General features: G+C 42.3%; 1 protein-coding gene across 1 annotated transcript; it reads left to right on the forward strand.

Moving 5' to 3' along the window:
- Window positions 1-1,049: 1,049 nt before the first annotated feature.
- rfx6 (regulatory factor X, 6) lies at window positions 1,050-11,814 on the forward strand (the record flags this gene model as incomplete). The annotated part of the gene is made up of 20 exons (XM_084483759.1): window positions 1,050-1,176; window positions 1,479-1,602; window positions 2,059-2,182; window positions 3,132-3,193; window positions 3,345-3,422; window positions 3,586-3,613; window positions 3,691-3,798; window positions 4,055-4,132; window positions 4,498-4,611; window positions 5,310-5,359; window positions 5,475-5,634; window positions 6,007-6,154; window positions 6,761-6,870; window positions 7,090-7,207; window positions 8,471-8,593; window positions 8,765-8,971; window positions 9,068-9,389; window positions 9,727-10,040; window positions 10,995-11,195; window positions 11,613-11,814. The coding sequence occupies 20 exons, from the start codon at window positions 1,050-1,052 to the stop codon at window positions 11,780-11,782; spliced, it is 2,766 nt and encodes a 921-aa protein (XP_084339885.1). The 3' UTR covers window positions 11,783-11,814.
- Between the last annotated feature and the right edge of the window lie 2,539 nt (window positions 11,815-14,353).

Below are 14,353 nucleotides of genomic sequence, written 5' to 3' on the forward strand. Positions count from 1 at the left end.
GAATTGTCCCCCCCAATAAAAATACCCTAAATTATTCAAAATTGACCAAATGTATTTTCAGACTTCACATTCTTCACATTTTAGATTCACATCTAAAAAGAAATGATTGATTGTTTGTTTACCAGCATAACTGGCATTGTAAAAACATGATCAGTTAGTTTACACAACTTGGTTAGGGCTTCATATTTTGATATTCATCCATATCAATTAATCATGCATAAAGTAGTCCCATAGACTGGGAGAAAAGGAAAATGGTGAGAAGAATTGGGGATCTGGGAGGGTTGGAGGGAGGTGAAAGATAAGAACATGAGTAGACATTACATGCCCGAGACCCTTAAAATTATGATTTACTAATATAACAGTTAAGTAAGCAGTGATACGCGCTGTTGGCTGTTTAGGACAAATAAACAAGAAAGGTAAGCACAATAAATAATTCCCTGTGCAGTACTTTTTGAATGATATGGCGAGCCTCTACAAAGTTGTGATTTATGGTGGCATGGTATGAGTTGCATACGGGCAAAAAAAACTTTTGTGTCCCCCCCAATCCTGACATCGGATCTGCACCCCTGGTGGGACGGGACTTTCTCCGTGGCCGTTGCCGCGGGGTCCTGTGACCCCCTCTGAGACCGGGACTAGAGCTTACCAATAGCCTACTATGGACCTGACGGTAGCCCAAGTCTAGTCAGGTGACTGCAATGTAGATAGAGGATTTGTTAATCATTAACCACTTCGATCAACCCCCATCTTCTGTCAACAGGACGCGGCTGAGCAGGACTCTGGAGTTCTGAGTCCACGGAGGTTTAAGACTGAGTCCCAGGGGAGACGGGACTATTCAAGATATCGCGCTTACATGACTTGATTCCGATTTCATCAGTTATCCTCTTTCGTCAGCGACCGGATTTGGTTCCCTTATGATGTTATTTCAACTTTCGGCAACCGTTCTGTGATTAAAAGAACAACAGTGGACCTTTATCTTCACACTATTTTATCCGTTATTGATGCTATTTGTTACTTCAGATCGTTGTTACTGATACATCATTAATGTTACTATGAAACCAAGTGGAGGAAGTTCACTGGAGGATGGACCGTTCGGTGTTCATCCTCCTCTCCCCGTCCCGGAGCCACCGGCCCGGCCGCCCTGTGACAAGGAGGAGGAGGACTCTGCTGTCAAGTCAGGTGAGGAGCCGCCAACCAGAGGAAATATACATTACACTGTTCCCTATGCTGGGCTGCAATGCAATACGAAGGTCGGCATCATACAGGCTCTGCGGACTTGTTTTTACGTTTAGTTTGATTCTAGTTGACCCTCTGGTAGCCACTGTCTTATATATCCTAACTGAACAGATGTTCCATTCTTATTTCATTTCTGAAACATCTGCTACCTCATTTAACCATGATCCGCCAACTTGTTTATGTTTGGTGTGTATGTGTTGTGGCTCTTGTTGGGTGTGATCGTTCTCCCTTCCTCTCCCTGCCAGAGGCGGAGGAGAGCAGCGACAGACAGCATCCCACTGAGCTGTCCGTCCACAACCCCATTCCCAGGAAGAACATAACTCAGATCATTAAAGACAAGAAGAAACAGACCCAACTCACTCTGCAGTGGTAGGCCTATATATTTATCACTGAATACTGCAGCATATACTGTTATATAGGCCCTATAAATAATAATTGATTAAGTCATATTGCATTGATATGCCTTATAAACGTGATATGACTTTAGAAATCATAATTAATTCAATAAGGTGGTGAACAAGTAAAGCAATGATGCATCACACAAAATTACAATAGAAAAGAAAATCATGGGTAAGAACAACATACTCATAACATTTCTCCTTGTTTAAATCAGGTCATCATAATAGTTTTGCAAACTTAAACAAACTAAACAACTAACAATGTGTAATACTTTGTGTTGATGGGCTTACCATTTAGAGATTCAAGACATAGGCTAATATGAGGAGTGAACCCACCTGGTGTAGCTGATCATAGTTGTATGGGTTCGCTGTGTATTTGCATGCAGACATATATGACCTGCTGTTGATTTTAATCTGGGCCTTAAAGGCTGGAGGACAACTACATGGTGTGTGAGGGCGTGTGCCTCCCCCGCTGCATCCTCTACGCACATTACCTGGACTTCTGCCGCAAGGAGAGGCTCGACCCGGCATGTGCTGCTACTTTTGGAAAGGTGTGTGTGTGTGTGTGTGTGTGTGTGTGTGTGTGTGTGTGTGTGTGTGTGTGTGTGTGTGTGTGCAAACTAAAAGAGTACAAACATTTGAAGCGTTTCTGTCTTACAGAATCTTAAATGTAATGGATTGTCTTGACTGCTCCTCAGAAGAGGCAATGCCTTAGCATCTCCCATTATATAATGGAATGGTCTATAATGGGAGACTGGATGGAACCCAGGAGCTGTTGGCTGGAAGTTAAACACCTTATATATATATATATATATATATATATATATATATATATATATTAGTGCTGTCAAACAATTAAAATATTTAATCGTGATTAATCGCATTAATGTCATAGTTAACTGGCAATTAATTGCAATTAATCACACATTTTTATATATTCTAAATGTCCCTTGATTTCTTTTTGTCCCATTATTTTCTCAAATTTTATTGCTCTTATCAACATGGAAAAGTGGATCGGCTTGCTTTGTGCAAATGTTTTCTTATTGAAAACAACATTGCCATATACTGTGTTCAATTTCATACAACATTCTCACTTGGAGCAGTCATTCACACTTATAAATAATCTAAAATAATCTCTCACACAATGTAACACTGTCCATCAATAAAAGAGTGAAAAAAAAGAAAAGGACATTAATCTCCCAATAAAAAAAATTGATGCTGTTAAAATGGGTTTCCGTTAACACCGTTAATAATGCGTTTAACTGACAGCTGACAGTTCGCCCTGTCGGGGCTTATTTTCCCAATAATGACCGGCGTTCTATACATTATCCCTTACACATAAGGTGTTCTATCGCCAATATACGCACCCTGCCTCCAAAATTGTTCATGGCAAAAAGTAGAGGAATAAACATTGGAACCAATCAGTATTCTGAGTTTGAGTTTAGACTGCTGTAGCTATAATATCTGACGGACAATAACCTCTGCTTCTATACCTTGCAGACCATCCGTCAGAAGTTTCCTCTCCTAACAACCAGACGTCTTGGCACTAGAGGACACTCAAAGTAAGCACACACACACACACACAATTTAACATTTTTACCTTTCTTTTAATGGGAATTTTCTGATGAAGTAAAGTGCATCTGCATTTTCTATAAACAGAAGTCAGAAATGTCATATTTAGCACAGTTATTACCAAACTGAACCATTCTGCAGGTATCATTACTATGGCATTGGCATCAAAGAGAGTAGTGCATACTACCACTCAGTCTACTCAGGGAAGGGCTTGACCAGGTAAGACCAAGTTTTAAGCTTCATCTAATGGCAAAAGCAATGAATGCATTCAGCTGTAAAATACCTTATATATCTTCACCAGGCGCTGCTGGTTTTGTGGCTTTGTTCTAGAGTATTGTTTCTTCTTAATCTGTAGTGGTTTTCTTTTGTTTTATAATCATAGATTTTCTGGAAGCAAGCTTAAGAATGAGGTAAGAATCCATAATAATTATTTAATAAATGGCAAACATTGATTGCAGAAGGCCGTAAAACAAGTTGTGTTTAACAGGGTGGCTTCACCAGGAAATACTCCCTGAGTTCTAAAACAGGAACGTTGCTCCCAGACTTCCCCAGTGCCCAACACCTCCTGCTACAGGGAAACATCCCTAGGGAAAAGGTTGGCTCCTTGCCCGATAACAGTGTAACAAACTGGTAGAGTCTGCTTGGGATTTGCTACGGCTTCCCAATCTGTAAAGTAGGTCTTTGAACAATAATGATTGCAAGAGATTATTAAAAGTATAAATAATTCATATTATTCCTATCCTGCAGCTTCGGTGATTACCAATGAAATATTACTCCTTGGAATTTCTTTGTCCAGTAAAGTAGCATGTTTTCAACTATTTGTAAATATCCAATTTCCCCTCCTTTTGTAGGTGGACACTCTAATCATGATGTACAAAACCCATTGTCAGTGCATCCTGGACAATGCTATTAATGTCAACTTTGAAGAGGTAACCCTTTTATTAAAGTAAACACTTTACAACTACTATTATCTGTCAATGTTGCTCACTCAATTAGTTCTCTCTCTAAAGTTAGCCCACATAGTGACAGCATTTCAACATCATTGAGTACTTGAGAAGATTAATTACTTTTGAGGCAGTAAGGATGTATGGCTCTTGTCTATGTTACACCCACCACAACATGGTCAGTTAAGAGGTATCCTGACCATGTTACACCCACCACAACATGGTCAGTTAAGAGGTATCCTGACCATGTTACACCCACCACAACATGGTCAGTTAAGAGGTGTTGCTCCTGTCCATGTTACACCCACCACAACATGGTCAGAGTTGTGTCTGCGTCTGATGTGTTACAGATACAGAACTTCCTGCTCCATTTCTGGCAGGGTATGCCGGACCACCTTTTGCCCCTGCTGGAGAACTCTGTGATCATGGATATCTTCTGTGTGTGTGACTCCATTCTTTATAAGGTTATCTTTTTTTTCTCATTTTTAACAGTTAAACTTGTTAGAACATAAAAATATTATAAATCCACAATATTTTTCACCTATAATCAAGATGCACATTTTCTTATGGCGAACCTCAGCAAAACCTTTTGTAGTGATTGATAGAAGAACCTCAACCTTTTGTAGTGAACAGAAAGAAGAACCTCAGCCTTTGTAGTGAACAGAAAGAAGAACCTCAGCCTTTGTAGTGAACAGAAAGAAGAACCTCAGCCTTTGTAGTGATTGATAGAAGAACCTCAGCCTTTGTAGTGATTGAGAAGAACCTCAGCCTTTTGTAGATATCATATAGAATAACCACAGCATAGACTTTTATATTGATCAGATAGAAGAATTTTAGCACAGCCCTTTGTAATGCTCAGATAAAATAACCTTTGGTAGTGATCTGATAGAACCTCAGCAAAGCCTTTTGCGGTGATAGAAGCAGTACAACGTATACGTAGTGCCTTATGACTAAATGAGAATCTTCGTGCAAATCTCTCATTCCATTGTCCTCCAATATTCCATGAAACAGCATTCTATTACAATCCATACCAAAAAACGATTTTGTTTCATACCATGAAACAACATTTTATTACATACCATGCAATGACATTTTATTCATACCATGACATAACACGTTATTACATACCATGAAATGACATTGTTTTATGATATTTTGTCAGGTGCTCACTGACGTTCTCATTCCTGCGACCATGCAAGAGATGCCGGAAAGGTTTGTCACTTGAATCTAATGCATCATTGCACTGCATTCAGCAGAAGCAGCTGTAAACAGTCGATACGATATGTTAGCTGAAATTGCATCATGTGAAATCATATTTGCTCGTCAGTTTGTTGGCAGACATCCGTAACTTTGCCAAACACTGGGAGCACTGGCTCACTTCGTCTCTGGAGAATCTCCCAGAATGCCTTGCAGCAAAGAAACTGCCCATTGCACACCGCTTCATCTCGTCTCTGAAGAGACAGAGTTCCTTTCTGCATCTGGCGCAGGTACAGCCCAAAGGAGACATTAGGTGATAGGGACCGTGGTTCTTGTAGGCCTTATTGGCAGAACAGCCCTTCTCTGACCATTATTTAACACACGTACGACTGGGTTTAATTGACTTCCACGACACTACGTTTGCACTGTAGCTTAACTTCTAGTAAGACATGAAAGAGAGTTGATAGAGAGTCAGCTCTAATCTATTGGTTCCACCCTGTTGTGATATGGCACATGGTCTCTGATCTTGTGATATGATGGTATTCTCTGGTCCATTCAACCTGCAGATGAGTGGAATAAATGTGTGCCGTCTTGTTCCTTGCCAATGAACCCCTCTATCCCTTCTTTTGTCTTCTGAACCCACTGGTTCCTCTTGTTCCCAGATCGCCCGGCCAGCCCTGTTCGACCAGGCAGTGGTGAACAGTATGGTGACGGACATGGAGAAGGTAGAGCTGAGCACCATCAGTGTTCAGCCACTCCTGAGCATCACTGCTGCAGGAGAGCATGCTGACACTGACGTCTACTCAGAGTGTAAGAGTCACTCTAGGTCTATAGGTTTCAGATCCCACTGAGCCAACCAGCTGTACAGTCACTATAGAGGTTAGAGATCCCAGCCAACCAGCTGTACAGTCACTATAGAGGTTAGAGATCCCAGCCAACCAGCTGTACAGTCACTATAGAGGTTAGAGATCCCAGCCAACCAGCTGTACAGTCACTATAGAGGTTAGAGTTCCAAGTCAACTAGCTGTTACTGCCGGCTCATATGTCATATTCTCTAATGGAGCACACAAATTTGAATTGCAATTTCTATTTGTTTCTTTGGCTCTTCTGCATTTGATATGCAGACTGTCCATCAGTTGATCAGGCTGTGTCACAAGGCGGTACGTTGCTAGATAAATAATGATTTCACGGAAGTGCTGCCACGTTGTGGGGGATATATTAAAAGGGAGTTCTAGTGACTGTTCAGCATGTGCTCAGTGAAAGCCTGGCCAGTTCAAAGACCAGTTCAGCAAATAAAGTATGTTTTTGAGTGTAGGGGGTATTTTCCACCACACACGCACACATATACATAAACACACAAAAAAATACAGTGTCTAATGCTGTCTTTTCTATCACCTCCCCGTTGTCTTGAAATAGATGACTCCATAGCAGTCTTCCAGGAGCTTAAAGACTTGCTGAAGAACAATGCCACTGTGGAGTCTTTCATCGAATGGCTCGACACTGTTGTGGAACAGAAAGTAATCAAGGTATTGATTGGCAGAAGCTGTCTCTGTGTAGAGGCCTGAACGTATGAGCATAAAGATAGTGTTTCATTTTAAAAAAGACAGCCATACTAAGGAACATAGTTTTACTAAGGAAATGTTTTCCTTTCAAACTAAATCATAATTAGAATCTGTAATATTTGAGAGGCAAATAATGAATCTCCAAATGTCTTCTGTGTTTCTTGCTCTCTGTCTTTGTGACAGCCGGGTCAGCAGAGCTGTCGGTCGGTCAAAAGACGAGCACAAGACTTCCTGCTGCGTTGGAGCTTCCTAGGAGCCAGGGTGATGCACAGCCTCACTCTCAACAACGCCTGTAGCTTTGGTACGACCCAGGGCCCTCAGCAGCTCCAGTAGAAACACATGTTTGGCTTCCTTAAAAGGCTACCAGAGTTAGTCCTAATAACTGAGTAGGAGTACTCTTGTAGGAGTAAGTAGTACACACTCACGCTCTGGTCAGATGATTTATTTGTTTTAAATTGTAGCAGATTGCTACAATGGGGCCATAAACTTATGCTAATAATGGCCATCCCTGCTTTGCCTAAACAGTCATTTTATCAGGTTGCATGCTTTCTGTTTGACCACTAGTTTCCCTACATGTGCTCGGATGGCCATACAGGCTCACAGACTAATCCATGTTTTAAATACACATCTCAAACAGGACCCTATAAAAATATTATTTTGCATGAACTTGTCAGACATTCTTATTATTAATATTATTAATAATTTATTATTAATATTATTATTAAGGTATTTTATGCAGTCCATTGTAGCAAGGGCTTTGTCTACAGAACACCATGATAACTATAGTTTGAATCCATTGAACTTTCATTTTAAAGGTGCTGTAGGTAAGATTAAAGAGCTATAATTCTGGGTGCTATTGTTTCAGAGTGTCCATCTTGCCTCTCAATCACAGGTGTGGGAAGTCCAACAATGGTGGTACAAAACATATGGAGGGAGGGAGGGAGGGAGAGAGGGAGGAGACATTTTTGTTTCTTCTACTCTTTTCTGCTCTTTGATTTTGGCAGAAGGGTAAATGTATTTTTCCATTGCATAATCTTCAAATATTTTTCATTGCACAGCATTTTTCTTTTCTCAAAAACTAGAACTCATGAATATCATTATAAAATTACTGCAGCAATTGTCTTGAATAATGTGGGTAACTGTAGTTTTATTAAAACAATCGGATTTGCTTGATAAACAATCAACAAACAAATCAAACCCATTGTCTCTTTTTGTCAAGAAAGTCGCTGGTATTTTTAAAATACCAGTTGCTTGTCTTGAGTAGTTTGCTTTGGTTTATGGAGAAACCAAAGCAAACTATGATATCATTCTCAATGGTGTAAAAATGTAGGGAGGGAGGAACGGACCAGAGAAGGTATCATGATATGATATCCATGAGAGTAATATGCATGCTGTGTTTGTATATGACAGGATCACCTACAGGCAATACAAAAATAAGCTTTGAATATTAAGTATACTCCTAAGAGAAAATATATTTTTTTATTTTGGCATTTTTCAAGTATTTCTATTTCCATCCATCCTTATTAAAATATCTAGTATACCTTTTACTTAATATCCTTCCCAGGTTCATTTCATCTGATAAGAATGCTGCTAGATGAATACATTCTTTTGGCACTGGAGACACAGTTTAACAATGACAAGGAGCAGGACCTACAAAATCTATTGGACAGATACATGAGAAACGCAGGTATAGTATATTCGAACACTGGTCTATGTCTGCTCATTTACACATGTATATTATATTTATTGCAGCTACTGTCACTTGTCATTCTATGTATTTTTAGAGGCTTTGATGTGCATGCTGTCCGTCAGAGCCCTTGGTTCTAACTTTTATATTAAGTATTATTCTACCCCTCAGACGCCAGTAGAGCTGCATTCATGGCCTCGCCTAGTTCCTGCTTCCTAGCCAATCGCAACAAGGCCAGCAATGCCGCTGACCAATTGGTGAAGAATGAGGGTCTGGCAGAAAACGCCTATATGTCTTTATCAGCCAATCAGCAACAGTGCCTTGAAGCCAGCCTTGCTGTCTATCAGAGCACAGAAAACGCTGGTTTCTCAGTTTTAGGTAAAACAAAAACACACATGTATTCGAACCATCAATCAGGTCATAATTGTTAACTCAAATCACAATCTCAACAACCCTGAACGCACCCACCTGCAGGAGCCAGCCAGCTGGACTACTGCCAGGCTGCCTTGATGACCCCGCCCGTCTCCCCCACCACGCTAGCCAACCGCGGCTCCGTCATCAACCAGGGGCCCATGGCCACCGGGAGACTTTTGACCTCCACCTCGTCTTCCGCCTCTGTCACCTGCCCGTCCTCCTCCTCCTACCTCTCCTCCTCCTCCCTCTCCATGAGCGTGGTGGGCCAGCCCAGCGCCTGCACCTCCTCTTATCCAGAGGCCCCGTACCACTCCATGCCTCCCACCAGCTCAGGGTTCTTCCACACGTCTTCCAGCTCAGCCAGCTACCAGCACGCACTCAGGTGGGATATAGCGTCACCCAGCATACTTCAGTATTATGGCATGGCTTCAGTCTGTATTACTTTATCAGACGTCCAACCATAGGAACCTTTTCGTCGGTGAGTTCAGATCCATGTTCTAAAGAAGCAGCCAGTGGCTCTTGAGGGTCGAACCCAAAACCTATTGGGCTGGGAGTCGAGCACCCTAACCTCTAGACTGCCCAAATGTGTACTGCTAAACATTAGGACCTGTCATTTTGTGACAACTCATATTTTTGGCTCGTTTCACTGCCAGAGATCAGGTTCAAGTCCCAGAGCCGGGTATTGTCCTCAATTCATTTCCTCTCTATCTTGTGTGCAGGCCTCATGGGCAGATGCAGTCGTCTGCTCTGTCCGGGACCTCGTCCCTGACCTATCACCTGCCCGCTCGCTACCAGCCCTACCAAGGCCACCATCCCACTGGTCACAGCCATCCTCCTCCCGTCAGCTGCGTGGTGTCCTACAGCTCTTCTTGCTCCTCGGACACGGCTCAGGTCGGTCTGGAGCGGGGGTTAGATACCCAGACCCCGGCCGGTCAGCCGATGGACCCTGTGGGGCCCTCCGGGGAGTATGGATACGTTGGGGATGCTGGTCACAACCCTGAGGCTAGCCAGGTTCAGGGACAGGACTATTCAGGTTGGTGCCGGTTAGCAACATTTGCACTTCCTGGTGCTGCTTTTGTTCTTGTTAATAGTTTTTCATGCATCGATCTTTAATTTATTTATTTTTGCGGGGTCGGAACTCAACCCCTCAAAGTCCAAAGCGCCGAAGCTTGATCAGTAATTGGGTCCTGCCCTTGCCAAGTGAGTGTATAGTCATTTATATCACGCTTGGCTACCTAGCGTGGAACATAGACTGGGAAGGAACAGAAAGAGATCAATAGACTGAAATTACATGAGATTGCAATGGAGGTAATTTACAGATTTGTGTTGTTGTTCATCCCTTTATTCATTATATGTATATATTATAGGTCACATTTAAGAGCTATTATTTTGGTGTAATTTGTTGAAAATGCCCCTGCCATCTGTCAGCTATTAGTGAATTAAATGCTCTATGAGACTGATCTGTTTCAAGTTGACTGTGCCTGACTCTGGATGAGATTGTTTAGAGGCATAGAGGGAGGGGACATTGTTTTGGTTGTTGAGTTAAAAATTATTTTTTGCTCTCTCTATTTACAACTCTCAAATCGTACCCACAGAACGGTCACACAAAATAATTGATGTTAAAGTCGCAATGTGTAAAGTTTAGCCAAGCTCATACCTTAAAATGATCTTGAAATATCTCTAGTCAATGCTGATCGTAGTGATTTCATTATCATGTTATCAACTAAATCTTATCCTATAATTGATTTATTTTACAATAAAAAATATTGACCAGCCTGTACTATCAACCCTCCCAAAAGCCATCCCGCTCACACCCCTGTAGGGGCTCAGTCCTACATGCTGTGACTTTAACTAACAACACAGTATTTTGTTGCAGTATCACCAATGAATAGCAATGGCTCCCAAGAGGCGATCATGAGACCCCTGCACACACTAGCAGCAAACAGCTTGGGTCAACTGAACAGCCCTCCCCCACCCCACCCAGCAGGTTACTATGGCAACAGCAGCTACATTCAGGGACAACGGATGCTGTCATCGGTGGACCAGCATGTGTCCGTCATCAGCAGTGTGGCCAGCCTCCGCCCCTTCCCGCCCATGTTCTCAGAGGTCCACGACCCGCTCAATATTCTGGACGACCCGGGAAGAAAAAGCCCTGCACTGTACTACGAGGAGGTGGGAGAGGAGGAGGGTAAGCTCTCGCATTCAACAGGATGTCACTTCTGTTGATGGTATAGCTGTCTCATATCAGGAGGACGTTGAAGTCACTTCTGTTGATGGTATAGCTGTCTCATATCAAGAGGACGTTGAAGTCACTTCTGTTGATGGTATAGCTGTCTCATATCAAGAGGACGTTGAAGTCACTTCTGTTGATGGTATAGCTGTCTCATATCAAGAGGACGTTGAAGTCACTTCTGTTGATGGTATAGCTGTCTCATATCAAGAGGACGTTGAAGTCACTTCTGTTGATGGTATAGCTGTCTCATATCAAGAGGACGTTGAAGTCACTTCTGTTGATGGTATAGCTGTCTCATATCAAGAGGACGTTGAAGTCACTTCTGTTGATGGTATAGCTGTCTCACATCAGTGTATTGATTCCATCCTCCAGGTTGTCTGGGCCCAAAGCGCCCGTCTGCTCTGGGTTCTCTCTATGCGGTGGAGCCTGCGGTGCCCAGGCCCTGTATGTATGGAGGAGGCCCCCTCCCCTTCCCCCCCCAGGACGCCTCCTCGCTGCCTCCAATCACCACTGTGTTCATGGGCCAGGCCGCGATGCCATGAACCATCTCCTGCGTGAGAAGTTCTAGATTCCTAGAAACCATTTTTACCCCCACTAATTATACTAGATACCAAACCCTCATTATCGATTCCCCTATTTTATTTTTGTTAGAAATGATTAGTGATTTATTTATTTGACTTTTGAGCATTCAATATTATGTATTGTATTTATTTTACTGTTGTAAGATATGATACCGTGGCCTAGTTTAAACAGAATAGGGTAAAATAACTATTGGACTTCATTATTTTTGCATTTATTGTGATAATTGTTGAAATGTAATTTGACCTAATGTGATTTTGCATTAATCATACCATGTAAATGTTGTTATTCTGATTATTACTTTATCTTGACTAATTGAATAAGGAATTATTTATTACAGCATTAATACAAGATGGATGCAGGTCGCTTGATGTCTGCACAATGGCTAGGTCATTCTGAAAATATACAATATTAATAATTACACTCCATCTATTGTGTTTTTTTGTGTGCTGCCGTCACATTTCATGTGCTTCTGTCCTGGCAGATTGAGGCTCAGTCAGTAATAGACCCCAGTGTCGTATGTTATCTGGCCCCATTCAACGCCTCCTTGTGATATGATACAAAACAAACAAGTCTTTAATGTGAGCCCAGGGGCCGTTAGCTGGTGGTCTCTGTGCCCCCAGGGCCACCTGGGACAGAGCTGCACCTTTCATAACAAGTGGACCAAAATGTCCAGAAGTCATATATCCCCGCCGTGCAGCGAGGAGACAGGGCCCTACGACACACGCATGAACGCACACGCACGCACGCACGCACGCACGCACGCACGCACGCACGCACGCACGCACGCACGCACGCACACACACACAAAAGGTAAATAGAAGGGATCATGTTGCCCATTCTCACTTGTCACTTTGGATTATAAATCCTTGATGAGCAGAAATGTGTCACACTGTATCCTCATATTATGTCATTATATCATATTAATATTGTCATCATTATCCCTTTACCAATAGTTAATAAAGATATATTATATTAATTGTTACATTTATACCGGTAGTGATTGTAGCTAAGATCAAGATCAAAAATACCTTGGCTTTTACTCATGCCCTATTAAGTGCTGTGTTCCAATATCCATACTTCCATGAGTACACTTAAACGTAGTACACTAACCTCACTCACTGAGTGCGCTGATTTTCAGATGTCAGTGTCGTTCCAAATCTAATACTCTGTGGTGCACTAACCGGGAATTACGATTGCGACTGCCACCGCGGCTCCTCCCCCACAATAAACATCCCGCTTTGAACGGTGAACTCTTTACGCATAGTAGCTGTAAAAAGCTATAAAAGCTACAAAATGACTCCATTAATGCAGGCTATGTGGAAAATGCGCCGACGTTGGCTCAGCCTGGCTCCGCCTCTTCCGCTACGTAGCTAAGATGGCTGCCGTTGAGTACGAAAAGTGTGCATCGATCCACACTTTGCGGTTTGACCGTTTTGAGTACACCATCCGGGTCCTTTCAGTAGACTTCTTTTCGCCCCGATCTGAATTGGAACGCCCTACGTACTCAAACTAAGTATAGTGAGTGAGGATAGTCCCTGCTTTACTCACTGTGTCTGACTGGGTTATTTATCCCTGCTTTACTCACTGTGTCTGACTGGGTTATTTATCCCTGCTTTACTCACTGTGTCTGACTGGGGCGATATCCTTTATTATAGGCCTACAACAGTTAGTTCCGACCAAGTAATTTGATTGGACAAGAGGCATTCCATGAGTGCTGATATAGAGTATAACAGCACTGGGACTTTTAACTCTACATGTATCACTCTGCTTTACGGGTGCTTTAATAACCGTTAACGTTATTAACGGTCTTTATGTAGCTTAGATTGTAACAAACTTTGCACCGCAAAGATGAACATGTTTCCAGACATAACATTTGAGTTGAATTACAAATGGTCGTCAGCAGAGGACGAAGGGAAGGAAAGAAGCTTGGATACTTCAGCGCAAACCTCCAGGTGTGCTCATCTGACATCAGCCGACAAATAAGAGAAGAGCCAAAATGAACACTAAGGCAAACAACATGGGCTTTGAACTGCTTTCAGACTTGGCTAAGTCTCAAAAATCATCGACATTCAGTCTGTTAAAAGACGGAGCTGAATACAGTCTTGGGGCAGTTTTATGGATCCATCCGGAACAACTAAGGTGGAGCTTAACAGCATCAGCAGCTACCTTGGGCTTTGGGCAGGTTTAAATCTCCATATCAACGAGCCTCTGGTTAGACGTTCATAGAATTTTAAAAAGTTGCACTTTCAGTTGCACTTTGGACGCAGGGGCAAAGAGGGGAATCGGGATCTTAAACCTGACTCACTCATCCTAAAATGTGACGAGAATGGAGCAAAGTATTTCACCATGTCATTCAACAAAGAAACAAAATACACAAAGACCCACTGGAGAGAGAGAGAGAGACTGAGGGCCGCTCTGGAAAAATACCTGTACAAAATTGCTTGCTGCAAAATCCCTCTCTCTGCAGCCCAGGAGGGTAACACTGTCAACAGACTCTTATTTCACTGGTTGCACAATAAATGGAAACATAC

This window comes from Micromesistius poutassou (genome assembly GCF_964030765.1).
Source record: "Micromesistius poutassou genome assembly, chromosome: 19".
Lineage (NCBI taxonomy): Eukaryota > Metazoa > Chordata > Actinopteri > Gadiformes > Gadidae > Micromesistius > Micromesistius poutassou.